At 45.0% G+C, this 25,995-nt stretch overlaps 7 protein-coding genes across 7 annotated transcripts; 3 read left to right on the forward strand and 4 right to left on the reverse strand.

Moving 5' to 3' along the window:
• Positions 1 to 7,105: 7,105 nt before the first annotated feature.
• On the reverse strand, positions 7,106 to 8,029 carry K441DRAFT_661708 (uncharacterized protein). The gene has a single exon (XM_067648915.1). The coding sequence runs from the start codon at positions 7,800 to 7,802 to the stop codon at positions 7,320 to 7,322; it is 483 nt and encodes a 160-aa protein (XP_067502875.1). The 5' UTR covers positions 7,803 to 8,029; the 3' UTR covers positions 7,106 to 7,319.
• Positions 8,030 to 8,892: 863 nt separating this feature from the next.
• Positions 8,893 to 11,367, reverse strand: K441DRAFT_697227 (uncharacterized protein; the record flags this gene model as incomplete). The annotated part of the gene is made up of 2 exons (XM_067652958.1): positions 11,007 to 11,367; positions 8,893 to 10,925 (listed from the first exon to the last, which is right to left on the reverse strand). Exons 1-2 carry the CDS (start codon positions 11,092 to 11,094, stop codon positions 8,893 to 8,895), a joined length of 2,121 nt encoding a protein of 706 aa, XP_067502876.1. The 5' UTR covers positions 11,095 to 11,367.
• Positions 11,368 to 12,452: 1,085 nt separating this feature from the next.
• K441DRAFT_144717 (uncharacterized protein) lies at positions 12,453 to 16,746 on the reverse strand. Its single transcript, XM_067640153.1, has 4 exons — positions 16,446 to 16,746; positions 15,264 to 16,368; positions 14,304 to 15,210; positions 12,453 to 14,243 (listed from the first exon to the last, which is right to left on the reverse strand). The coding sequence occupies exons 1-4, from the start codon at positions 16,674 to 16,676 to the stop codon at positions 12,461 to 12,463; spliced, it is 4,026 nt and encodes a 1,341-aa protein (XP_067502877.1). The 5' UTR covers positions 16,677 to 16,746; the 3' UTR covers positions 12,453 to 12,460.
• Positions 16,747 to 16,821: 75 nt separating this feature from the next.
• On the reverse strand, positions 16,822 to 18,389 carry K441DRAFT_706221 (aromatic prenyltransferase; the record flags this gene model as incomplete). The annotated part of the gene is made up of 2 exons (XM_067653645.1): positions 16,822 to 16,872; positions 17,067 to 18,389. 2 exons carry the CDS (start codon positions 18,387 to 18,389, stop codon positions 16,822 to 16,824), a joined length of 1,374 nt encoding a protein of 457 aa, XP_067502878.1.
• A 625-nt stretch (positions 18,390 to 19,014) lies between these two features.
• On the forward strand, positions 19,015 to 20,697 carry K441DRAFT_566542 (cytochrome P450; the record flags this gene model as incomplete). The annotated part of the gene is made up of 2 exons (XM_067643747.1): positions 19,015 to 20,355; positions 20,500 to 20,697. 2 exons carry the CDS (start codon positions 19,015 to 19,017, stop codon positions 20,695 to 20,697), a joined length of 1,539 nt encoding a protein of 512 aa, XP_067502879.1.
• An 855-nt stretch (positions 20,698 to 21,552) lies between these two features.
• On the forward strand, positions 21,553 to 23,025 carry K441DRAFT_144788 (aldo/keto reductase). The gene is made up of 3 exons (XM_067640154.1): positions 21,553 to 22,055; positions 22,108 to 22,179; positions 22,244 to 23,025. Exons 1-3 carry the CDS (start codon positions 21,684 to 21,686, stop codon positions 22,943 to 22,945), a joined length of 1,146 nt encoding a protein of 381 aa, XP_067502880.1. The 5' UTR covers positions 21,553 to 21,683; the 3' UTR covers positions 22,946 to 23,025.
• A 1,111-nt stretch (positions 23,026 to 24,136) lies between these two features.
• Positions 24,137 to 24,613, forward strand: K441DRAFT_661714 (uncharacterized protein; the record flags this gene model as incomplete). Its single annotated transcript, XM_067648916.1, has 2 exons — positions 24,137 to 24,326; positions 24,381 to 24,613. Coding segments are annotated over exons 1-2 (239 nt in total), but the record flags the coding sequence as incomplete, so codon positions are not given.
• Positions 24,614 to 25,995: the final 1,382 nt, after the last annotated feature.

Here is a 25,995-nt window from a genome sequence, read left to right on the forward strand (position 1 = left end):
AACCTTTAAACTAGACGCCTTTATCTATAAATAGCTTTCTGTTTACTTTTGCCTTCCTTATAACTAGAGTACCATTTTTAATCCATGTCTTATTAGCGATTTTAATTTAAGCGGTATAGACTTAAAGACGGGCGAGGTTTACTAGATTAAAGGTACCCTTAAAAATATCTAGGTAATCCCTTTTTATAACGCCAGGAAGGCAAAGTTTAAGTAACTTTACGCTAAAAGAAAGAGGCTTACTAAGGATATTAGCTATAGCAGCTGTTATAGTAACCTATAAGGCCGAAGCGGCTAAGCCTAACTATAATTAAGCCATTTAAGCTAGGTGGTATTTATGCTGGCGAGCCTCCTCTACTAGGCGGGCTTTGCGCTCTTCCTTATACTTCTAAATCTCCCTTTTATCTCGGGCTTGTTCCCTTTACTCTTTAGTAATTTCGCGCTCTTCTACGGCAGCAGCGCGTATATTAGCCTTAGACGGCATTATAGAACTAGTGGAGGAGGGTATAGCGGTTATAGACAATGGTATAGTTAAGGTAGGTTGTCTAGGTGGGTTTACTTATTGGGATTATACACGCGTACGAGTCTCCCAGTTAGTTATAAGCGGTAATAGCATTATAAAATAATTCTCAAACGAATGGATAATAAATATATAATAAATATTAATAAGTTTAGCAATATTGAAAGCGAATTAGCCACGTAGTGACTGCGTTCGATATTCGCGAATATTGCGGGAGGTCTTAGCATTATGCGTTGCTGAGGTAGATGCTGCCAAGCAATATATAGACGCTAGTATATTCTTATAAGAGGATAATAACTATAAGTAGTTTAAAACGTCTTATTAAAAGGAAATTATAGGACTAATTAAAAAGGGCGTATTTAAGATAATTAACCCTTAGGATGTACCCGCAGGAGTTAGAATCTTTAACTTATAATTTGTAGATAAGATTAAGAACCCTAGTACTAATAAAGCCTTTAAGAAATTAAGACTTATTATCTAAGCATATAACAATCTTAAAAAAGGCACTATACTAACCTAGTTACCTACTATTTAACAAGTTAGCTAACGCCTTATTCTATATATTATAGTAATATTATAAGGTAACAGCATACAGTTATACCTATAAGATATCTCCTAGGCGTATATTTAGTCTCTTATAAAACTAAATTAAGACTTTTATATCTAACCACCTTATAAGTTAGGAAACCAACTAGGTATTAAAAAGAACTTAATCCTAAAGGTAATTAAGCCTTTATATAGTATTCCAGAAGCAGGCAACTACTAGTTTATAACCTACTATAATTATTATATTAAGGAGCTAAATATAAACCTATTAATATACGACCCTTACCTCTTATAGAGCAACACTCCTAACTACTTTAGTATTATTAGCCTTTAAACTAATAATACCCTTTTTCTGGCTAATACCACCTTTGCGAATATAGAGTAATAATATCTAGAAAAGGCTTACTTTCTTGCAAAAGAATGTAAGCAACTTATGGTTAAGCAGTTACTTAAATTTAATGGATGCATTATTTAGCTCTTTTAAGAAGGTAATATTATAATAACCTAGGAATGCTAGTATAAGAACCTAAATATAGTCTACCTTAGCAAAATAGCCACAACTATAAGCTTAAGAGGTATCGTCCGTAATGTACTAACTATAAAGGAATAATACGTTGTATAACGTGCTAGAGGTATATATATTACCTCTATATACCAACCTAAAGCCTCTTTTAACCTCTCCTTTGCTGCCTAGGTAATTAACCCTAAAAAGAGTAATATTATAGCACTTAATAAACGACTCTAATGGCAAATTAATAACCTAGTAAGAGGCCTTATATATATTAAGCTAGATATTAATATATTACGCCTACTTATGTTTACGGACGCCTTATTTATAAATAATAAGGACCTCTTATTGCAAATAGGCTATATCCTAGTATTGGTAGATATAATAAATAAGGCTAATATTATATATTAGTCCTTAATTAAGTGTAAGAGAGTTACTAGGAGCGTATTAGCATTTAAACTCTACGCAATAGCCTATGGATTTAACATTAGAGCCGTAATTAAGGTAATAGTTAAATAGATCTTATAGATTAAACTTCTACTCGTCCTCTATACTGACTTAAGATTACTCTATAACTGCCTTATTAAATTAGGTACTATATAAGAGAAACGACTTATAATAGATATTATATGTCTTTATTAGTTATATAAGCGCAAAGAGATTACGGAAGTTAAGTAGATTAATAGTAATAGTAACCCTATTAACTTAATAACTAAAAGTAAGATATCTACGGCTCTTAAGAAGTTAATTAATACTAATTACTTAGAACTATAGGCTATCGAGTGGGTAAAACGGAAGGATATTTGGTAGAGAAGGGAGATTTAATATAAGGAAGTTAAAAGTAATTATATGTTAAAATATACTTACTTTTACAAAAGAGGTTCTATTAGTTTTCTAGCATTTTAAAGAGTTGCCAGTGTTGGTATAATATTCTGCAATATTCAGCATATTGCGGCGATATTGCCGCAATATGCCGCACATTGCCGTTCTGCCGTCCTACCCTACTGTTAGCTCGACCACCACTAGCGCCTTGGCGATTGGCCCTATATACACTCCCCCTTTTTGTAGAATAGAACCTTAAGAATCTAACTATATACCGCACTGCACGTACATTACGTCTATTGTACTGTGTTAATGTATCCCGACATAAACTAACCCCTCTTTTAAATAATAAGAATACGGAGATAGTATAATCTTACTAAGAGATAATATTATAGCAATAGTGCGAGCACGACGAGCAGTTAAAGATGAAGAAATTATTTTAGGTATAATAAGTAAAGATATTAACTAAATTAATTAGTCGGATATTATACCTTTAGTAAATAACTTAGAGATATTTTAAATCTTTAAGAATAAAGATAAAGAGGAGAGAGATGGTGTTATGGACGCTTTAAGTATAATATTATAACTACTTAGAGAAGAGTTGGGAGAAGCTAGTTAGTTAATTTAGGTACGGTCTAGGATGGAGCCGATAGAACTATATAACGAGGAATAGTAGCTAAGGTTATATAATATAATCTATATAATCTATATAATCCGCGTAATCTATAATAGAGTAGATAGAGTATACGTATATTATGTATAAGAAGGATTTTATAGAAGTACGGTTATGTATTTAAGGACCCTTAGTCCCTACTTAGATAGTTCCTTCCTTATAGTAATTCTTAGAATATAATTAGAGTTAATCTGTTAGGCAACTACTCCACTAGTTATTATTACGTTGTTAACTTTAATTTACATTACCTATATACCTAGCCCACTAACGAGCCTATTGTAGTTTTTGCTATAAGGTTCCGTTATAAATATATTAGTATATTTCTCTAGTATTTCTAGCTTAGGGGAAAATCTTAGAGTTGCCTCTAGCGCTTAATCTTTTAATTAGCTTAGGTAGGGCTAAAGGGGTTTTAGCTACTTTTTAGTAGCGTTATAATCGTTATAGAGGGTGTCTATACTCTCCCTAATAGTAACTATAGGTATATAAAAGCCTCTAAGCTCCTAGTATATCTAAGTATTAGGGCTTATTTAGCAGCCTTACCCAGAGGTTTATATTACTGTAATCTCTTACTATTAGAGGGACCTTCTTACCTTAATATACTGGCTTTCTATAAGGTATCTATAGAGTTTTTATTTAGGTTGTTATAAAGTTCTTTAAAAAAGAAATAGTAGATATAAATAAAAGATATAAATTAACAATCTAGTTTTTAAGCTAGCTACCCTTTTAAATAGAATAGGAAGGATTTAAATATAAGGGGACTTTATAGACAGGGAGCTATAAGGATACGATTATAGAATAGGATAAATTAGTAAGTGAGATAAATCCTTAAAAAGGTAAGGCTTCTAGGATTATAAAGACTATATACTATAGGTATATGCCTTTAATATATAACTGGCGACTATTTAAAGGGCGCCTGGGGGTTGTTCTAAGGGCAACCTAAGGTAACCGTAATAATATCTCTTATATTTCTAAAAGAAGACGTTAAATATTAATCTAACGTTGCTATAGATATCTAGATAAGTTAATAATAAATTATAGTATCCTAGCCGCGGACCTATAGTTATAAGTCTATATCCTAGCTCTAGCATCTTATATTTTATAGGTCGATTATATAAAGAAAAGGACACAATATTAATACTTTCTTAGTTTTAATAAGATGTTATCTTCTAGAATCGCGGACACGTTATCCCTATCTTCTTATAGCCGATTTTATATTTCGTGTTATATTAAATCTATAGAGGGTATTAGGCTTATACTATAACTTGATATTATTAAACACTATCCTAGAAAATATTAAGATTATCTACGCCTATAAGCACGGTTATTTAGACCTAGTTAGGAAACTCTTTTATAATAACTACATAAGTATATATAATATTACTTCCGCCAATAACAGTCTATTATATATAAGTACCTTAGCACTCCTAACTAGCACTTTTTTACGTACTAATTATAGGCTAGTAGCCTGCTATAAAAGGTAGAAATCTTAAAGTTATCCGCTTTCTGTTAGATAAGGGGGCAAACATTTATTAGACTTTTGGTAAAAACTAAATATATATTCTTTCTAGGAAATTTCCAACTCTATATTAATGTCTCGACTAAATTAGTATAGGAATACACTCTAATAGGCGCTTTATTTCGGCATATACAATATTACGCGATTACTCCTTAATAGAAACGCTAACGGTACGCACGTTAGCTATTTATATGGCTAAAACCCACTAATATATCTCCTTAAGGGTACTTAGAGATATAAGGAGGCTTAACCCTATAATCTACTAACCCTTTTAGATATCTTAAACCATAATAGAGTGCACATTAATACTAATATATAAGATTAATTAGGTTAGAATACTCTATAGAGAGCGGTAGCTTAGTACCTAGGGGAAGTTATTAAACGCTTATTTAGGCTTAGAGCGTTATTATCTCCGTTTAGCCCTAATCCCTAGAGATACCCTAGAAACCCTATCTAGAACGCTATATCCTTAAATAATACCTCTACATTTAAACCTTATTTTAATATTACCCGGACGTAGATATATTAGATTAACAGCTGCTTAGGATAATAAATTACATAGTAAGAAATAGTTATATTAATATAACTAAATTATTATTTAAGCAGGGGGCGTAGGAGATATTTCCGGATTATAATATTAAAGATAAGGGTAAGGTTAAAACAGGGGAGAGAATCTAAAGATAAATCAAGACTAGGAATATAAGAACGATTTAAATTATAATTTAGAGTGCGATTTAAACAACTTTAAAGGTCTTAAGCGATTAACGAAAGAAAACCATTTAAAGTATCTATATATCCTAGAACGCTTCGGTTATATAATTGTTTAAGCAAATAATACGGATAGAGGAGTAAATACAGATATATATTAGAACGTAGACGAGCATCTTAAGAATTAGCATTAGTAGCTTACTTACTCTGCAATAGAAGCATTAGAAGGATAGCCTAAAAACTATATAGATACGCTTAATACATTTTTTTATTATATGTTTTAGTTAGCGTATAGGCTAAAGCGTTAGTAGGTATAATAGTAAAAAGTATACAAGCGAGGTACTTTAAGAAGTTATAGCCTAGACTTATCTATTAACGCGAAAGCTTTCTTAAATAAGGTAATAAGCAGTTTTAGTTTTAATATAGGTATTATAAAATAGACCGCTGCATAACTCCGTAATAAGAAAGCTAAGACTAGTAATAGTTACCTAGTAATATCTAATAAAGAACCTCTAATAGCTATAATATATAAGCCTCTAAATAGTAACGCCAGTATATACCTTACCTATAGCTAATTCTTTACGTTCTTTAAGTCTTAGCAGCCTAATTAAGATAATAAGGCAAAGAGACCAGCCTAAATGTTAAAGGACACGCCTTAAGATTAAATAGCAAAGTTAATTTATTAGGGATAAATACTATTCTAGATTCTATAGATAGTAAAAGAACTTAGTAGAACTATTAAAGCCTTCTATATATACCCGCCATAGCGCAGCAGAACTAGGGCTACTTCGCCCTACTTTAAGTGGCATTCTTAAGTCGGTAATAGAAATTACCTCTATATAGTACCTAGGCCCTCCTTATTCTTCCTCTTCGCCTATTCCTAATCGTATAATCTAAACCCCTCTAAAGCCGACTATTAACGGCCGCACATCTTTAGTAGACATTTACGTCGACGCAGCTTTAGTTTACTGTGTTGTATAGGCCCCGCCTTTTCGCTAGTAGTAATAGGGGTCGCGGCTTTTGTAACGGTAATCTACCCTTTTAACCGTTTTTAGAGGTAACTTTTTTAAAGGGTTTTTTAGTAGTAATTGTTTCTGGGTATCCAAGGTATAATTAGTGTTTACTACCTTCCTCTTATCTTAATCTAATACTAAGATCTATGATATTGTTCTATAATATATATTTAGCATAAAAAGGGATAGCGCTTAAGTAATATATAATACTTACCTGCTAAAATTACTAGTAGAATATAATATTGTTACGCTTAATAAGGATATTAAAATAGGAGTAATAATTGCTTTACTAGATCTCTTTACTAGAGTATTATCTTCTACTACTTCTGTTCTTTACTCCCTTATCTCTTTATAAAAAAACTCTGTATTATATTTTAAATATAATTAGAACCTTTAGCTAATTATTACTTATATACTAAAATCTTCTAAAACTTATCCTTTTATAATAATTTAAGTCTACATAGTAGATATTGGCTATTACCTTAACTAATGCCTTTTTTTTTTAACTAATTTTATATAAGTCTTCTTCCTCTACCTATAGTTATTTTTTATTGCTACTTGACTTTAATTTATTAGGACCCCATTTAATACAGTATAGCTATTTAGATAGATGTTTAAAAGGTTATTTAGAAGCTTCTAGATAATGCTCTACTTATTTAACCTTATTACAAGCTTATTAGGTAGTATTAAGGGGTTAGTTTACTTGGTTAGGTGGGGTATAAACAATACTAGCTTTATATTGTATTTGTTATATTAAATCAACCGTTTGGCCTACCCCACAAATAGGATTAAAAGGCATAGCGGTAATAATAAACTGTGGAAAATATAAGGGCAATTGATGTAGTAAATAAAGTGTTATATACACTTAAACTTCTGTTGAATTTTTTCAACAGAACTTCTGTGGTTTGCCAAGAATTAACTCTGTTGGAAGGCCTTACTAACTACATTATGCTAGTACGTGCAGATCGCTAGCTGATCGTTCGGTTCGAGTTGAATTACCTTCCAACAGGTACCTTTTAACGGTTTATCGAAACCCCCCTATTGACTACGCCGTTCCCACTCGGGTGGACGTCGGTGAATGAGCCGCGGAAGTTAGCGTGTGGGTCCTTCACCCTAGTGCCTCCCCCAAGAACCACAAAACCTGAGATAACAATGAAGACCAGGATGATGACCTTAGCAGCAGAGATGATGTTCGTTGCCCTGATAGACCAGCGGGTGGAGACGAGGCAGCCGATTGCTAGGATGGTGTAGGCGCTCATGGCAAGTCCTTTATTCTCCCATTCTGTAGCTGTGTGACCAGCGGCGCGGAAGATGTATCGTGCGAGGACAACCGCATTGCTGCTAGAGGACAACGTCGCAGTAAAGAACGCATAGGTTGTCGGAAAAAGAAAAGCTGGCCGAGGATAGGCTTGCTCAAGGTAGGCGACTTGTCCTCCAGAGCGATTGGGATAGAGAGAAGCGTATTCGAGATATACAGCAAGCGCAGCTAGCTCTAGCATAAGCTCCTGCGGTCGCGTTTAAAAGTGAAGAGGATTCTCACCGGCAGCGATTAGAGCACCAATCACCCAGTAGAGAATACTGAGACCAACGGAATCCAACGCTTTCAGTATCGTGGCGGCTAAGCACTGTTAAAATAGGCGCTAGACCATACCGTCGTCACAACATACGAGTACTGAAAACTCCGGTGCCCACCATCTGTGAGACATTCAAGAAAACGATGGAAAAACTGCACATTGAGTTTAGTATCGAGTTGTAGCCCGAAGGTGTATGGGCTCCTCACCCAGCCGACATGATATCCCAGGGGACTAGCTTGTTCAATCGGCGCACCGTTCCCGTCCTGATATACAGGTACACCATCTACATAGACTTGATCGCTGATCTGTGCGTTAGTTTCTAACTTCTCAAGCGAGACATCGCTCTCGTCGTCACCCCAGAAGAACCGTTTGAAAGCAGCCATGCCGCAACCACGATCAGTTCACGTTTTGAGGTTTCGAATGTACCGACAGCGTTGAAAAACCGGATAGAACAAGAACTCGCTTTCGAACTTTCGAATGTTCGAATGTTCGCACACCGTTTTGATTTGACGCGATACCACCTGGCTCAACTCCTGTGTGACAGACAAGGCTTTTGAACTAGAACGAGTGAGCACCACGCAAGCCTGCCGAGATAATCTGCACAGAGCCGCCCATAGGAAGTGGACAGATGCAGTATCCATGCTGGTAGCCAAGGTTCGGTTGAGCTGTCATCAGTCCATGCAGCATTTTTTCGCCCATTTAGGAAGGAGAACAGCCTGCAAATCACCGCGTAGTGCCCATAAGGCGTTTAATGCCGATATCGCTGCCTGGCATGGATGACGCCAACGAATTTGTAACAATGAGTGGTTACCGTTGTTAGGGCCCTACCTGTATGTTACGACCTTCTGTATGTGATCGGTACATTGTAAGCTTACGTACATCGGACCTAAGATTGTGGCCTTACGTTCCATCCATACATATGGCACGCGCTTCTCAAATCGAATAGCTTGCTCTGATAGGTCTTGCAGGACGTCAACTACTATTACGGCCACAGATAAGAAGCCATCTTTGTTCCCTAGGAAATAGTAAATACAGTCTCCCTCCTCACTGCATCGGCAACTTTCAGCACGTCTTGGCGGCTCTCTCTGGAAAACACGAGATAGTACGCCACCCACGTCAACAATCCCTCATTCGGATCAGGCACGTTTTGGCCCCTCTCGAAGAAGCAGAGGCTGCGTGAGATATGCTTGGCCAGGTCCGGCCGGCGTTGCATCAGCTCCTGGCAGACATCATCCGATTCAAAGACGCCTCCCTTGACCACAGGGATGAAGACGATCTGGCACCAGTACTGATTCCCAGTTTCGGTCCCAAAGGGAACGGCGAGGGCACGCGCCGTCTCCTTTTCATTCAGTGCGAAAGAGAGTGACAACCCCCAGAAGTCGACGCCGTAAGTATTTCGTGAGGCCCACGAGGCCTGCAGGCCCGGTGGACGGGCGTTGATCTCGATAAGCCACACCGAAGGGCCCTGTACGGAGTGATTGACTACGTTCTTCAGTTTCAATTCTAGAACGCCGTCTTCATTCCTGCCATACTCCATTCGTGAGTTCTGCAATCGTGCTTCTAGGTGATAAAGGCCCGATGAGAAGCCTAGGCGCAGCAATCCTCGGTGCAGCGATTCTCTCAACACTTTCTGCTCGTCTTGCGGTAACGCTGAAGGCAAGACATTGGCAACCTCGATGAAAGTGTGCTGCGTGTTGCCGCCGCCCGCATCCGTAGCAGATAAATCGGCGTCTTTGGGAAGATCATCAGAAGCTTCAAAGAACAGCAGCTGACCGTCACACAAGACGAAGTTGGCATCTACCTCGGGTCCATCGCAGTAGTTCTCGATGACGAAGTCGCTACCGTGACGGCCGAAGTCGATAGAGTTGACTGCGCGCACAAGGTCCGTCTCATTGTCCGCTCGAAAGACACCTTCCGAGCCCCAGCCAGCGCAAGGCTTCACAATGAGAGGGTATGACAGAGCACCTGACCTGCCGACAGCATGTCCACAAGATGAGGATGGAACAAGCTCTCGGCGCACAACTTCAAGGGCACCCGCGAGGCTTGAAACGCGGTACGCCGGGCGCCCGTCAAACTCACTCGTCCGCTGCTTGTCCGTGGCAATGTTGTAGGCCTCGACGGGAGCCGTAGGTAACCTGAGCATCGCAGCAGCAACAGCTGTGGCCGGGAGGAGCGGGTCGAAGAAGCTGATAATACCGTCCACTTGTTTACCGTACTCGCTCAGGGCAGCGACAATCCTACCCGGCAAGCCATCATCCGGTGTACGGTCAATCGGAATGAACGCATCACGCCACGAAGCATATTCGTCTTTTGACATCCAGTGACCCGGCTTGTCAAGCGCCACGACACCGATGTTGAGGGCTTTGGCCGCGTTAAAGAGTCCAAGGCCGCTCGCGGGGCTTTTGCCACATTGGAGAATGGCAAGGGTTCGGTGGTGGCGGACCCCTTCTTGCATTATTGGTATAGAGAGGCGAGTGGATAGTTCTTGGACCAGCGTGAGCATAACTCCTCCTGCTACTCCCATTGAGACTCTGCATGCACCAATGCACTTTTTGAGCATATCCTCCAGGAGGAAGCCGTTCAATAAGCAGACAATATCTTCCTCGTTGAAGCTTGTCGTGGGTCCCGCAAGGTTGATGTAGCCTTCGATTACCGGACAATTGGCAAGGCGGATCTCAAGAATATCAGACCTCACCAAGTGGCCCGATCGAGATGGTAGAAATAGAAGCAGTTCGGTCTTCTTCTGGTCTGCATCCAAGGCTCTCGTTAAGCAGTCCAACAAGAAGGTTGAGCGCTGCTCTGCTGTGACCCCGTCACAGTCATTGCCATCAGCGGAGGTAAATGTGCCGCTGTTGCTGGGATACTGGTCGAAAGAGTGGCTCTTGGCTTGCGGAAACCTAGAAGATGACTTGGAAACATTGGTGATAATCGCATGGAGAATCGTGATGCCTGATTCAACGGGACTCTGCCGTGCTTCATTCGTTAGAATGATGCCCATACGAGTAGAATAGGAGTCTGTCTCAGTGTCAGCCCTCGAAATCTTTAAGTCTAGAAAGTGTAGAACGTGGAACTATACGCCAAATGACGAGAAAAGAGCGTTCTGCTAAGTTTGTGAATAGTTCGACCTACATTCGCCGAAGACAGAGTCAACCAGGTTCGACGGCTCCAAGTGGCCGTTCCCATCCACATATGACGGAGGGTAGTTTGTTGTGGCCATGGCTTCCACCTGGGCAGAGTTGCTTGCAAGGAAATGGATACCGCGAGCGAAAGACTGGGGGACTTGTCCGAACGTCAGAGAGTTGATGCTGTTGAGGGCTTTACAGTTCCTGAACTGGGTCCCGGATGCTGGCACAAATCCTGCCTTAAGGCCGGGTTCTGGCGGTACTTAGTGACACGTCGTACGTAGAATCAGTCCTGGAAGGTAAATCCCGGTAAAATTGGTAGGGTATGTTTGGCGTACTCCGAAGCAAAATCCCATATTGGAGTTTTGTCCCGAGGTCAACAAGGGCGCCGGGGTCGGGGTGGCTGGCGAATGCTTGTTCCTTTCCAACGTTACAGCATGCATGTACAAGGGGGTAACATGAACGGGTCAGATGGCCCACCCTGCTAGTACAGTAACAAAATAACCTAGTCCCGCTATGTCACTTTGGACTCGCTTATTTTGTTACTGTACTAGCAGGGTGGGCCATCTGACCCGTTCATGTTACCCCTTGTATGCGGCGAGTAACCTGGGGCATCCCGAGCAGCCTGTCCGGTTCTCAAAGTACTTGACCGCCATTCCTTGATTTATGCGTATAAGTGCTTACATATGCGCGGTGATGGAGCACGCAGAGAACAGGTCGCAATATCCTTCTAACAGAAGGTGAGAAACTTGTATCAACTACGAAAGGAGCTACTATCCCTTCGGCTGGTAGATTTAGTCCTACGGTTATCGATAAGAGCTAGCCAATAGAGTCAATGGGATCGAGGCTCCGTGACCATACGCGTATTTTTGATTCTGGTGTTCGCGCACGGTCCAATTCTCGTAGGACGCTACCAGCCGAAGGGATATAGGAATATGCCAAGGCCCTAACAACACCTGGTCACGTGCGAGGCCTATCCAGCAAAGTTGCGGTCGACAGGCCCGCAACTCTGCTATCCAGATCGGCGACTTCAGTCACCTTCCTATATGAGAGAATGCATGGCTTGGATCCGTAAGCTTGGTACTACATGAGATTTGTTGAGACATCCATGGATGATTGGCTCTGAGCGTCGCGTGTGTTTGGTCAAACTCGACAGGCGCCGATTTGCAGTAGTTGAGAGACCGGAGTATCACTTACGCCAATTTCGGTCTGCTAGCTTGCATTTAAGAGACTGAGAAACATCTCAATCTAGTTTATGTAGCCTAGGCTGGATTTGACGACCTTCTGCTGATGCAAGAGGTAGTTCAGCCTGGAGCTGGATTTAATCCATGTATATTGAGCGTTATCAAGCTAGCCAATAACGCAATAAGGCAAGAAAACCAAGTCTATACTGGTTCAACACTACCCCTCCGTTATATCGCGGAATATGCGTGGATGACGAACTAACTCCTAGTCCATTGGTCACACGGCAACATCCTCCGGCACGATGTCCAGCTGTGTCTTCTTACCAGTCTCTTCTTCTAGACTTTGAAGCTCGATCATGCTTGCATAATTGGCGCCAAGGCTCATAAGCTGGTCGTGGGTTCCCATCTCGACGATGCTTCCTTGCTCCATGACACAGATTAAATCTGCATCTCGGACCGTCCTCAGCCGATGAGCCACCATTATTGTGGTCCGGCTACGAGCCGCTGCATCTAGCGCTTTTTGTACAGCCACCTCGGCCTCGCCATCGAGTGCCGACGTAGCCTCATCCAGGAGTAAGATGGGGGTGTTCCGCAACAGTGCCCGCGCGATGGCAATTCTTTGCTTCTGCCCGCCTGACAGCATGACGCCACGGCTGCCGACCTCAGTCCCAAAGCCGTCAGGTAAGCTCTGCACGAAGTCAAGAATGTTTGCTTTGATGCAGGCATCATTTATCTCCTCTTGCGAGACAGCCGTTCTTCCGACGCCCAAGACTAGATTTTCTCGGATATTGCCTTGATATAAAACTGGCTCTTGCCCGACAAGCGAGACAAGGGACCTGTATTTCTTAAGGTTTAGATCCCGCAAGTCGATGCCGTCGAGTGTTATAGTGCCCACATCGGGGTCGATAAAGCGTTCCAAGAGAGAGATCACAGTGCTCTTGCCGCAGCCGCTGTGTCCTACTAGTGCCACTGTATGCTTAGGTGCAATCTTGACGCTGAAATTCCTGAGCACCATGGAGGGCCCAACGCTAGTTCGATTATCGGGTGTTCCCCTGCGGTTCTTATAGCCGAATGAAACATTCCGCAGCTCGATGGCGCCCTCGCACTGCTCGCTCGTCAACTCGTGCCCTTCCTGACTCCAAATGTCGATAGTTGGTATCGTGTTGAACAACCGCTGAAAGTCTTGGCCACCGTTGATTGCCCTGCTAAGATCTGGCGCAAAGCTGAACACAGCACCGACAGACTGACTACCCGAGACGAGCGCGGCGAAACACACGAAATACTGCAGCATCGAGTAGCTGTGATCTGCTATCAGGGATCCACCGTACCAAAAGCCCAGCGCGGCGACCAGAAACACGACAGACTGTGAAGCCGCGTACAGGGCGCTAGAATATAGAATTGACTTCCGGTTCCTGGCGGCGGTGCGGTTGATGATATTCTGATACGACTGCAGCACGTGTTCCTCCATGCATAAGGCGGCTACAGTGCGGATGGACACGATGGCCTCGCCAGCGTAAGCAGCCGATTCAGTGTAGGCGGCCTTAGTCTGGGCCTCCATGTTGCTGAGGACGCGCAGACGTAGCCAGCCGCAGGTCAGAACCACGGGCACTGTCGCCGTGCACACAAGTGCCAGCTTCCAACCGATGATGAAGCTGAGGATGATGCCTCCGGCGAGCGTGGCGAAGGCGGTCAGAATGGTGGATAACACAGCGCCCCCTAAGCCGGCGAGCTGCGTGGCCGAGGTGGAGAGCACACTCATAAGGGAGCCGGTGGTGTTTTGGTGCTGCTGCTGGCTTCCTTGGCCGCCCGAAGCGCCCGGGCGGTCGAAGAACGACATGTCCTGCCGGAGTATCGACCGAAAGGCACGCACGCGGGCGCGGTATATAAGTGCCTCAGAGCAGTACGCCAGGCAGAAGCCTTGCCCACCCCAGGTGATGAAGGCTACAAGTCCAAGCATCAGGTACATAAGGGACCAGAAGTCCACTTGGGAGCGGAGCGTGGGGTACTGAAAGGGCGGTAGCGATAAGGCCTCGATGCTGTGAGCGAAGAAGAGCGATTGACTATTGCATGCCTTTAGTAACAGAATCCAAAGCGAAAAGGATTAATGCAGATAGACTAACACTGGGTTCAAAGCTCCCGATAATAGGCAGCATACAAGCCCTATCACTACCCACTGCAACTCCGGTTTATCGAGCGAGAAAGCCATCTTGACCAAAGACCACAACGAATGGTCTTTTGGTGATGAATTTTCAGTTTCGGATGGTGAAGAGATACCAGAGGTAGGTTCTGTCGCTCGTCGTACGCCCGAAGATTCTTCGACTTCAGAGCGCAACCCTGGCTCCTCCTTCTCAGCATAGCCATCCGTGTAAAACTCTGAGGTTATACTAGATGGAACTCGGCTAGCAGTGTCATCAACAGTTCCTACGATGCCTTTCGAAGTCAAGAGCCGCTGGTTGTCTAGCATGGCAGCATAAACACCAGCCGCGTGCTCGGCCAATGACTCATGTGTTCCAGCTTCGATAACTTGGCCTTCCGACATGATAACAATCTGGTCGGCATCGCGAATCGATGATAAACGGTGTGTGATGAATATGGTGGTCCTTCCCACTGATGCCCTTTTCAAGGCGTTAAGAACATGGCGTTCCGATTTGGTGTCCATCGCAGCCGTCGCCTCGTCAAGGAGCAGGATCCGCGGATTCCCAACGATAGCGCGGGCAATCGCTATGCGTTGGCGCTGGCCTCCAGATAATTGACCCCCCATCTCGCCCACATCTGTGTCATAGCCCTGTGGTAGAGAAAGAATGAAGTCGTGCGCATTGGCTGTCTTGGCTGCCTCCTGGACCAGCTGTCGGGTCTCCCTCGCGATGTTGCTCTGACCGATAGAACTGCTGGCCATCTTACCAACAAGTCCGTAGTATATGTTGTCGAATATTGTTCCCTTAAACAGGACCGGCTCCTGGCTGACAAGAGCCACCTGCTGCCTGAGCCATTGTAGGTTGAGGTCGCAAATGTCGACATCGTCGAGAGCTAGGATTGCGTTAGCGATAACATGATTTCAAGTAGATGAGTTCACTTCTTACAAATCGATCCTGATATGGGGGTATAGAATCTCTCAATAAGTCCGATGATACTACTTTTGCCACAGCCAGAAGCCCCAATGACTGCCGTCGTTTTCCCTGCAGGAAAAACGATGTCCACTTCTCGCAGAGCGAACTTCTCCGGTCTCGACGGGTAGACAAGTCGCACCCGTGTTAGCTCAATCCGGCCTTCAACCTGTTGGGGCTTCTCGCCTGAAGCATCCATCGGGTCTAAAGGAGACCTTCTCCTGATGCATTCCAGCAGGCGGCCCGCGCCGGAAATACCACTGACGAAAGCCTGTGCATTTGGCGCTACCTTGCCGATGGTTAGAGCACTAATGAGCACAGCCATGGAACAAGTGACAACGCTGGAGGCCGAGATCTCCCCTGCAACAAGGAATCGAGATCCCTGCCAGAAGGATAAACCCGAGTTCAGGTACATGACGCCCATGAAGACCGCTATTGTCATGGCTACAGCCATACGAGCGCGGAGGCTAAAGCCCTGGGCTTGGCGTAGATGTTTGGCATATTTGTATTCCAGCTCTTGTTGAATTCCGAACGCGGCCACGTGCTTGTGAGATTGCAAGGCCTCTTCCGCTATAGCATTGCTTTGGGCAGCGGCATTAAGAGCGTGCCGGTTGTAGCGCACGGCGAAGTGTGTGCCGAGAGAGTTGGCCAGCGTCATGGTGATAACGGTGCTGGCAGCCAGCACGAGCGCCAGCTTCCAGTACATGACAAATATAATGATCAGGGCCGTGACACAGGTCGCGGCCGCAGTAAGTGTCATCGAAACCTTGGCCGATAAGGCGTCGTGGACTAGGTTAACATCCGATGTGAGGCTCGTTGTGACGGTTCCTGAGCCCAAGACGTCGAAGAAGGCCATGTTTTGCCGCAGCACGGCGCGCAGGTACGAGAGACGAAGGCGCCGGGTGATGTTCTCGCCACAAAGAAAGAAGATGACGGTGGCCGCGTAGATAAAGATGAACATGCCGATGGCGAGATAGACAAAGTAGAGAGAGAATCTGGCCACTTCGGTCGAGAGCTGGGAGCCGTCAAGCTCGCCATTGGTAAAGGACTGAAAAGTGCCCACGAGCTGGCCGTAGATGACCTTGGAAAAACAGTGAATTAGTTGTGCGCTTCTCCCTGTAGAGCTACGAACCAGATGTGAGAAGGGCGAGCTCTTACAGTGAGCAGTGGATTGAGGGCACCACCAACGACGCAGCACAAGCATCCTACCACCAGCACAACTCTTTCCGTTGCCGAAGCATATTCTAAGACGGAAGGAAGCGCAGAGTCTGCTTTGATGTTGTGTGCAGCATTGCCATTGCGCTGCCTGTCCAGGGTCTCTTTCTCTGCATCAGACAGACTGACATTCTCGACCTTCGGCGCAGTTGTTGTTTCCTTCGACTTCTCCATAATTATGGGTAGATATTGGCCGTTTGGGTACCCGGTGTTGTCAGTTTAAAGCGAGGCTAAGAAGTCCATGTCCGGGGCGTCGCCAGTTCACAGACAATTTCTTGGTGGCAGCCTTCCTCTTGCGGCAGGAGGAGTTGGGCCTAATTTAGCCGGGGTCTACGAGGGGGCGTCTGTGATTGGCCGATCTCGTCTGCTGCTAGCCAAATGCGTACAGATGGGTATTCAGGGCGATTGCATGCATATTCACAGATTATAAGGCCCGGGATGGAATCGCGTGAGCACATGCAGGCAACGGAGCGGGAATATCGCGGGAATATGCATTCCTTCATTCGATTTGAATACACCTTGCAAGCGAGCTTTGTAGGCTACAATCCAGGCCCCTCTCCCCACCTCGCCGCATGGTATGTACACCTGCGGGCTGAGGTAGGATGTCATACACACGTAACCACCCTTGTACGCACATGAGATGTACGTCTGGATTCCCGTCGCTGCGTCGACCGCCCCAGGCTTTACGGCCAGACTTTCCACCGTCTGCATATACTTGCGCGCGTACCCTGCCCGCCCGTGTTTGGCCAGAAAACGGGTCAGCCCCAGGGCCACCTGCCGATCGCTGCAGGCATAGTGACGCACAGGAATATAAGCCTTAACGTCCGGGACCGTGGACTGCGGCCCGACGTCAAAGTAGAAGCATGTGCCTGCAGTTACATGCTTGTGCTTCGGCAAATCCCTGTCGGCAGGGACCTCTGGGTCCAGTCCGAGCGTCAGGTTCCACAAGTCATGGAACTGCGCCGCAACGTCGTCGAAGTCGCCTTGGACACCACGTCTGCCACCCAGCGTCATAACATTGTGCACAAACTCGAACGAGGTGCGTGGAGAGCGCGCGTACACCTTGAGGCGTGACTCGGCCGGGTTGACGCAGTCGATGCCCAGCATGAATGGTGTCAGCGTCGCGCCGGCCGGGTCGTCCCGAAGATACGACTCCATGATCTGAATGGCATCGTAGGCGCGCATGTTGTTCATCTCTGGCGCTGACTGGATCGCTACCGCTATTTGCTCGGCGGCACTGGGCCCACCTGGAAGCTCTACCGGGATGAAGTAGGCCTTGACGGCAATCCTGTTGCGGACCAATTCGAATGCTAGGAACAGAGACGACCTGTTTTGTGTGCCTTGGCCGGGAACGGGTGAAGTTGTTTCTCCCCCAAAAATGGACCGCAGGAAGTGGTCGAACCAAGTCAGGTCAATATCGTCGGGCATGACCTGCCTAACCTGCTGAAGCAATGCGCGAGTCGGCATTTGATTCAGAGGGTCCAACGCAGACCCCGCGTGAAGGCTCAAGGGCTCGACGCCGTACCGCACTTCGGGTCCCTTGCAATCCTTGGCCCACTTCCAGCTGTATTCGATAGGGGAGAAGTCGTCTGTCATAAAGCTCTTCCATTTAGGCTTGACTGACGTGGGACGGGCCCCCAGCCAGGGGACCACCATTTGATAATGAAACAGCAGAGCTTCGTACTGCTGGCTGAGTTCGTAACCCCCGTCGGCGAGGACTGTGGCAAGTTGCCTTCCCGTAGACTTCCACCACCAGCTGCTGTTCTCGTCGCGGGTTGGGAGCCATTTAACAAGGCCGTCCCAAGCAGAGGAATTGGACGGGATATATTGCTGGAAGCTTTTGTGGCCGACCACGCGCTGAGTACCAGAGTGCGGCTGGACTGTCATGATGACCTCGGGAGAATTTCGAAATGGAAACGAATTAGTGCAAAGAGTCACAAACGCGAGCTGAGGAAGTAGACGAATGTAAGTAAGTGAGGAGTCTGAGAGTTTGGGGAGTGCAGCGTTCACAGATATTTGCGTTGATCTCTCACCGGACTTCAACCACGCGCTGTGCACTCATCGTTGCGTTCCCATGCTTCCGCACAATCATTCGTTGTGTTCCCATGCTTCCGCACAGTCATTCGTTGTTATTTCAATGAGGGAGGTCAGACGCCTTATCTGCAAACGAGAGGGATTTAAGCAGTCAAGATTATATTGCACCCCGGATGCCATTTCAACCTGCATGCGCTAATGGCGATGTTGACAACAATGGATTAGATCTTGTGTCAGATGATCGATACGAAACCCCACGGAGGCGCTGCTTGATTTCGGGTCAATTACCTAGCTTCAAGCCGTGGGAGGCTGCTCTACCCGTTTCCCCTACGTGTCTCTGCCGTAGGTTCGTTTCTGGAAGTGCTAGGTCCTTTCCATCTGAGTTCCCAGCAAAGGAAAACTTAAGAACCTTGGATTCCTAAGATTCTGAGATTCTTTCACTCATTTTCTACTTGCCAATCCTAACTGAGTGCCCACCATGAAGTTCGATATTATCCTTGGCCTTATTATCTTGACTTTTGTCGTCTTCATCATCCGCCATTTCCACTATACGCTCAAACTGCGCAACTTCGGCAAGGCGAACGGCTGCAAGCCTGTGATCCGCTGGCCTCTCAAAGACCCGCTCCTAGGCCTCGACTATTGGTGGGCTTTGAATCAAGCTGCCAAACGTCGGAGGCTTCTGGACTGGATTCGGCACCAGTATGACAAGTACGGCACCACGTACTATACGCGCCTTCACATCACCAATGTTATCAGCACCTGCGACCCTGAAAACATCAAAGCTATGCATACCACTCGGTTTGAGGACTTCGCACTGGACAACAGACGCGAACTTGCGTTTCTGCCTCTGCTGGGCCGCCATAGCGTGCTGCTTGCCAATGGACATGAGTGGGAGCAGAAACGAGCCATGCTTCGTCCCAGCTTCTCCAAAGAGCAGTATACTAACACGCTGCTGTACGAGCGCCACGTGAGCCGACTGATTGGCAATGTCAAGTCGGCTCCTGAATGCAAGATCGACCTTGCACGCCAGTTCCTCTGCCTGACCGTTGACATCACCTCGGAAGTCATGTTTGACAAGTCTATCGAGCTCCTTAAGGACGACAAGTACGGTCTCCTGGACAATATGACTAACTCGGCCGAGGGCGGGCATGCAGCCTGGCTATTAGTGTGGCTTACCAAGTTTGTCCGCCAACCTGTCTATCACAACAGCGTCAAGCACGTCCGCAAGTTCATGCAGCGGTACGTTGTCGACGATGCCATTGCCTACCGCAACAAGGTCGCAATGGGCGGTCATACGGACTTCAAAGTCAATAAGTCGTTGCCACGCCAGGAAAATTCCCGTTTGCCTCGTCCCATCTACCTTGAGGCGGTTGCCAAAGCGACAGATGACCTCACAGTCATGCTCGACGAGCTGACTACGATCCTATTTGCTGGACGCGACACCACGGCCGCTCTTATGACCAATCTCTTCTTCCTCATCTCGCGCCATCCGCACGTCTGGACTCGCATCCGCACAGACGTCGCGTTCCTTGAGGGTAGCAAGCCCACGCACGAGCAGCTCAAAGGCATGGATTATCTGCAAGCCTGCCTCAAAGAGACCTTGCGCCTTCTTCCGGTTATCCCACTTAACACACGCATGGCCATCCGCGATACTGTCTTGCCTCGTGGCGGTGGTCCCGATGGTCAATCGCCCATTGTGGTGCCGACGGGAACCAACGTCGCCTTTCATGTCACCGCGCTGCATAGACGACCAGAGTTATGGGGAGACGACGCTGAAGAGTACAAGCCAGAGCGATGGGAGAGCATGAAGGCTAATTGGGTATGTAATGTTCTCGCTCTGCTGAAGTCCATCCCGCCTTCCTTCACTGATATATTTACCCTGGCCGACCTCACTTCTCATATCAGCCCTCTCTTAATGTGCTCACTTGGGGTATCGACTGACCACCGTGAATCAAATTTGCAGAAGTACCAACCATTCGGCATGGGCCCACGCAACTGTCCTGGACAACACTTGAGTCTAGCTGAGGCAGCCTACACCACATGCCGGCTGGCTCAGGAGTTCAAAGAGGTGAAGCCACTGGAATACGGACCCTGGGAAGAGCTAATCTCCCTTACTTGCACCTCTGCTAGTGGTGCACAGGTCCGGATGGTCCCTGCCTAATACAAGGTTACGTTGGAAGCATGATTGCTAAGGTGTTGATCGAAGTCAGTGGGCAATTCTCAGAGGGGGAGATTGATGTTCTGCACAAAATTTCACACAGTAACACTACAGGAACGGATATTTTAGATTGCCAGCACATTCATGACTGAGGATGGGAACATCTTTTGTCTTTTTTCTTCACCTTCGTGATGAATGTCCGACCGTAGACTTTCTTACACAAATTGATTCATTCACGCGCACGCAACATACTGGCATAAGCTACGTTCGAGAAGTGATGCTCTCCTACTAACCCTGGAAGAAAATCACTCCCGGTATCGACTTTCTCGGGCAAACATAGTCCGCTTTCTCTGCGGGGCCACCGCATCAGCTGAAAACGCCGAGTAGCGGTTATGCACAGTATCACAATGCATAAGATCCGCGGATTAGCCTGTAAATCGGCGATATCTGGCTTACATGAATCCGTCACAGGCAACTGATAACCCGAAGTCCGTTAATGGTTCTAATGGCCGGTCGGCTGGTACTGCTCCACTTGCCCCGCAGGCGGTTACGGATCCTGGAGGATGTCTCTCCCTTCGTGTACTCGCCTTTAGGGTGTTTGGCAGACGTCTGGCCTACCCTTGCTGTTAACCATAACACACCAGGCTGCTCGATGATAGTGAAGCAAGCATCCCGGTATGCTGCTCACCGATATCGCACGCGGTTCGAAAAAAAGCCAATCGACTAGTACACAATTGCTTATCATCCAAGAGGCGCATAGGAGCGGCGCCGACAGCGGCTGTTACATAGGGAAGAGCTGTGGGTCAGGCGAGAGGCGACCTCAAGAATTGACTAACGCTTTGGCAGATGAGGATTGTCCCTATGTGACATGGGTCCTAGGATAAATGTGAACTCCCACTTCTTCAGGGGCTACAGGACTTTGCGACTTACACTCTTTGGACATCTCCTTGCACTAGAAATCCTCGTATCAGCATACTTGTGTCTCCATTATGACCAACACACTGGCGAATCCCAGCAACTTCCTGCACGTTAAAGCAAGCCCTCAAGGTGGCAACAGAGTCATCCTTGGTCTGATGACCTGTGGACCGGACGAGGCAGTTGGTGCACGCATTACCGAGCTCAACGTCTTCAACGATGTGCTCGATGTCTTTCAGAAAAAAGGGTACAGCGAGCTGGATACGGCTCGGGTATACCTTCGTGGCCATCAGGAGGCATTTGTGAGATCTGCAGAATGGAAGAAGAAGGGCTTCTCCTTGGCTACCAAGGTGAAGTATCCGAATGCGGCTGGAGATAATGCTAGAAAAGAAGTATTCGAGTCCGTAGAAACGAGTTTGAGAGAGCTCGGTACCGACCACGTGGATGTAAGTTCGCCCCGCGCCTCTTTAGCATAGGTTCCTCTACTCATACGCCCAGTGCACCATCTTAGTGAGGAACACAAAATTACTAACCACATCTACAGATACTTTATCTGCATGCTGCTGTAAGGTTCTGCCGATGGCTTCTTGCATTTCGGCTGTACACGTGAACGTGTACTAACGTAATCTCACAGGACCGCAGCACACCATTCTCAGAGACCCTGGAAGCCCTGGACGACCTCTATAAGCAAGGTCGTTTTACACACCTCGGCCTTTCCAACTTCGCGGCATATGAGGTCGCCGAGATTGTCACCCTGTGCAACCTCAAAGGCTGGATCCGTCCCACGATCTACCAAGCGCTATACAACGTCCTGGCCCGCGGTATCGAACCCGAGCTTGTCCCTGCTTGCAGGCGCTACGGTCTCGACATAGTCGTGTACAACCCGCTCGTGGGCGGGCTGTTATCGGGCAAGATCCGATCTAAAACCGAGGTGCCGGCGAGCGGTCGGTTCAGCGGACCGCCAGGGACGCTGGGAGCATTGTATCGGTCGCGATATTTCAAAGACAGCGCGTTCGAGGCGCTGGATCTAATCGAGGACCGTCTAGCTGCTTCGAAGGAGAAGAATAGTGGAGAGGAAGTCTTCTCTTTAGTCGAGATCGCGTTACGCTGGCTTGTTCACCATTCTGTCCTCAAGTTCCATTCTTCGGGGGACATGGGCCAAGGCTGTAACGACGGTATTATCATTGGCGTTTCGAGTGTCGAGCAGCTGCAGAAGAATCTGGATTTCTTTGAAAAAGGCCCACTGCCAGATTGGCTGGTGGATACGCTTGATGAGGCCTGGGCTATCACAAAGAAGGATATGGCTACTTACTGGCACGGGTCACTCGAGTATTAGTACAATACACGCCATGCCCTTGTTTGGGACTGGAGCGGAGTAGGTGTACTGAGGGAATAAGCTACCTCCCTAGACACATTGCCAAGTGGAGTGGAAAGGTTGGGCCGGATGGGCTATCGTTATAGGGTGTATCCTGGCAGCGGTGTTGTTCACCTATACTTTATCTGTAGTCAAGATTAGACTTAACAGGCATATAAAGTTTAAGCAGAAGGCGGGACGTAATACCTTGTGCATGCTCTAGTTCATGGCTCCCAGTAATGAATGAATGTATATTCATACCACTTATCGTATTCATATCATTAAGGCCTCCAGATATTCATTATCGTGATAATATCGCGATATTGACTTAATAAGCAATATCACCAGGCTTGAAGGCGTTTGAGGGAGGCGATCGTCTTTGGAGTCCTCCCAAATCGTCACCCCCCTTCTGCCTCTTGAACCAATAAGCTCATCAATAGCTCCTGCATCCATCCCAATATAAATTTATACAATTTTGCTCGTGCGTATATTTTAAAACGATAGGCGTATTTACAATCCTTTGCGAACACTACACTACCCCTTTACAACACCACCGACTACCACCAACGCTCTAAATCATATATATATATATATTCATAGGCTTACGGATATTCATTCATTTATAAGATTCAATATCGTATCCATATCACTTCATAACGATAAGCATATCGCGATAAATGAATGAATAAGGTTATCGTTGGGAGCCCTGCTCTAGTTCATTTTCCCATCCGGCTTAACACCCATTGCTCTCTTATATACTAGCCGGTATACCTTCTAGTACGATCCAAGGGAGCTAGCAATCTTAATTCCTCAGCATTTCCTTCCTCCTTTCCCTCGCTACCAGACTTGCTATTAAGCAAGCTAGCTTGACAGCTTGCTTGGCTTGCTTGATTGGTAATCAAGCAAGCCAGCAAGCCAAAAGAGGGCCTACTTGCTTGCTTGCCCGCTTAATAGGAAATATATATATATATATAATTTTGGTAGAGATCTAAAGTTCATAATAGATTTTTGGTGTTATAGGTAAACAATTTTGGATATTTCTAAGTATGCAAATAGAGCAAACAGGACTATTTAGGTAACATACCAACCGCATAGCTCCAAGCTCTATTAACGCGTCTAATAAATATAAAGCTTAGAAGACTACTAGACGATCACCTATTAGCAAACTACTTAGCCAAAGCTCGCACGGATGGCTCTTAATATATTAACTATACTAGCTATAAGCAACAACTGCGAACGGGCGTTTAGTAGAGCTGGTGGTCTACCAAAACCGCGTCTCTTAAAGCTTCGCCCTAATATTATTGCTGCTTTGCAGTATAATCGCGGCTATTTAAGAATAAGCTTTAAGGATCTAGTAGATAAGGTAATAAGTTTACCGGGATTAGTATAATTAGTAGCTAACCGTTAGAGTTAACAGCAGGATCTTCCTACTAAAGCCTTCCTACTAAAACCTTCCTTACTACCATGCCAAGCCTTATATAGACATCCTCAGCCACGCGAACTTCCTTATTACGTTATCTCTATGCTATCTTATATTATAATAACTATAAATCAGGGCTATAGAGGAGCTTTTTAGCTAAATCGGTGGCTAGGAGGCTTAATTTTGTATATTACTCCAAAATATCTATAAAATTAAGCAAGCCTTTAAGCAAGCTAAGTAAGCCAACTATTTCGACCTATTAAGCCAAGTAAGCCAGCTTTAGGTGCGAAAAGTTTCAAGCTAGCAAGCTAAGGCTTTCCGGCTTGGCTTGCTTGCTTAATAGTAAGTCTGCTCGCTACCGACTGAGTAGCTAGTCAAAGAAGGTGTATAGAGTATAAACAGACACGGTCTTATAGGCATGGAGATCGTCTTTCCTGAGATACATCCAGCATCTACATTATATTAACGTCGCATAACTTGAGTATAAAGATAGGTGACCCACTCATTCCACAAATCTTCTATATAATCTAGTAGACAAGTGCTGCCAGGTGCATGGTCCTCTCTGTTATACTCTATTTCGTCAAATGTTTCTATCTGTTGGAGGCAGTGCCTTTTGTTACAGGTTTAGGGAGCTTTAGTGGCAAGTTAGTATTAGAAATCGGCGTTACAAACTTCTAAAATTGGCAGCTAAAATGGCGTCTAATTGTTTAAGGAGGAAAATCTACAGGCTATATAGCTGCTTGGTTAGTTCCATTATTTTAACTAGCAAAGAGGACTTAAGGAACGTCATCAGAGGTGGCTGAGTTTAGGCAGTAGCCTTGGCTATAGGGATGTATATAATTAACGTAATCGTAATCAGCCTATTGATTTTAATTATTATAAAATTACCGCACCTAATTCTGATTAATTACATTAGTTACATTAATTATATACTAATTTCCTAATTAGGTATATGGGTGTAAATATAGGTAAATAGTAATTAAAATGAAACTCTAGATAATATACATGGTGACGTATGGGTGCGTCTATATTAACTTTTTTTTAAGAAAGCCCGTACGGACGTTTTTTATATATAAAACAGCTGGCTTAGCGCTTTTTAGTTACCGCCGACTATATAGTAGGAAAATTAATAAATAACTTTCAACACTAAAGCTTTATTACTATCTTCTATTCCTACCTATTCTTACCCTAGGTAATTATATTAATTATAAACATGTAATTATAATTAAAAGATTGATTATAATTATAATTAGTTAGATTATATAGTAATTATAACTTATATAACTAATAGAATAGTTATATATATCCCTGCTTAGCTAAAACCTATATAAAATAACACCTAATTATAGTCTAGTGAAGGTGGGCCAAGGTTAGCGCTGAAAAAGGTAGCATCTATTAAGAATTCGCCTGCATAGGTTTTTGATTTTTTATAGTAAATTGGCCGTGCGTATAGAAGTTAATAAACTTGCGGAGTATAGGCCGGCTTCCTATACTATAGTAGTAAGAAGCCTTACTAATAGGGTACTAAAGCTAAAGCCAAAACCAGAACTACTAAGGCTCTAAATTAAAGTGCGGAAGAGATTAACTCGGTGTTATAACCTAGAAGTTATTA

Source organism: Cenococcum geophilum (genome assembly GCF_001692895.1).
Source record: "Cenococcum geophilum 1.58 unplaced genomic scaffold K441scaffold_27, whole genome shotgun sequence".
NCBI classification, from domain to species: Eukaryota; Fungi; Ascomycota; class Dothideomycetes; order Gloniales; family Gloniaceae; genus Cenococcum; species Cenococcum geophilum.

Bases quoted from the DNA above. Each gene is read 5' to 3' on its own strand.
- K441DRAFT_661708 (XM_067648915.1), bottom strand. From the start codon at position 7,802: ATGCTAGAGCTAGCTGCGCTTGCTGTATATCTCGAATACGCTTCTCTC.
- K441DRAFT_144717 (XM_067640153.1), bottom strand. From the start codon at position 16,676: ATGGAGAAGTCGAAGGAAACAACAACTGCGCCGAAGGTCGAGAATGTC. The intron at 15,211-15,263 runs GTAAGAAGTGAA...ACGCAATCCTAG, and splicing joins CCCCATATCAGGATCGATTT to CTCTCGACGATGTCGACATT. The intron at 14,244-14,303 runs GTTAGTCTATCT...GGCATGCAATAG, and splicing joins TCGGGAGCTTTGAACCCAGT to TCAATCGCTCTTCTTCGCTC.
- K441DRAFT_144788 (XM_067640154.1), top strand. From the start codon at position 21,684: ATGACCAACACACTGGCGAATCCCAGCAACTTCCTGCACGTTAAAGCA. The intron at 22,056-22,107 runs GTAAGTTCGCCC...TCATACGCCCAG, and splicing joins TCGGTACCGACCACGTGGAT to TGCACCATCTTAGTGAGGAA. The intron at 22,180-22,243 runs GTTCTGCCGATG...GTAATCTCACAG, and splicing joins TATCTGCATGCTGCTGTAAG to GACCGCAGCACACCATTCTC.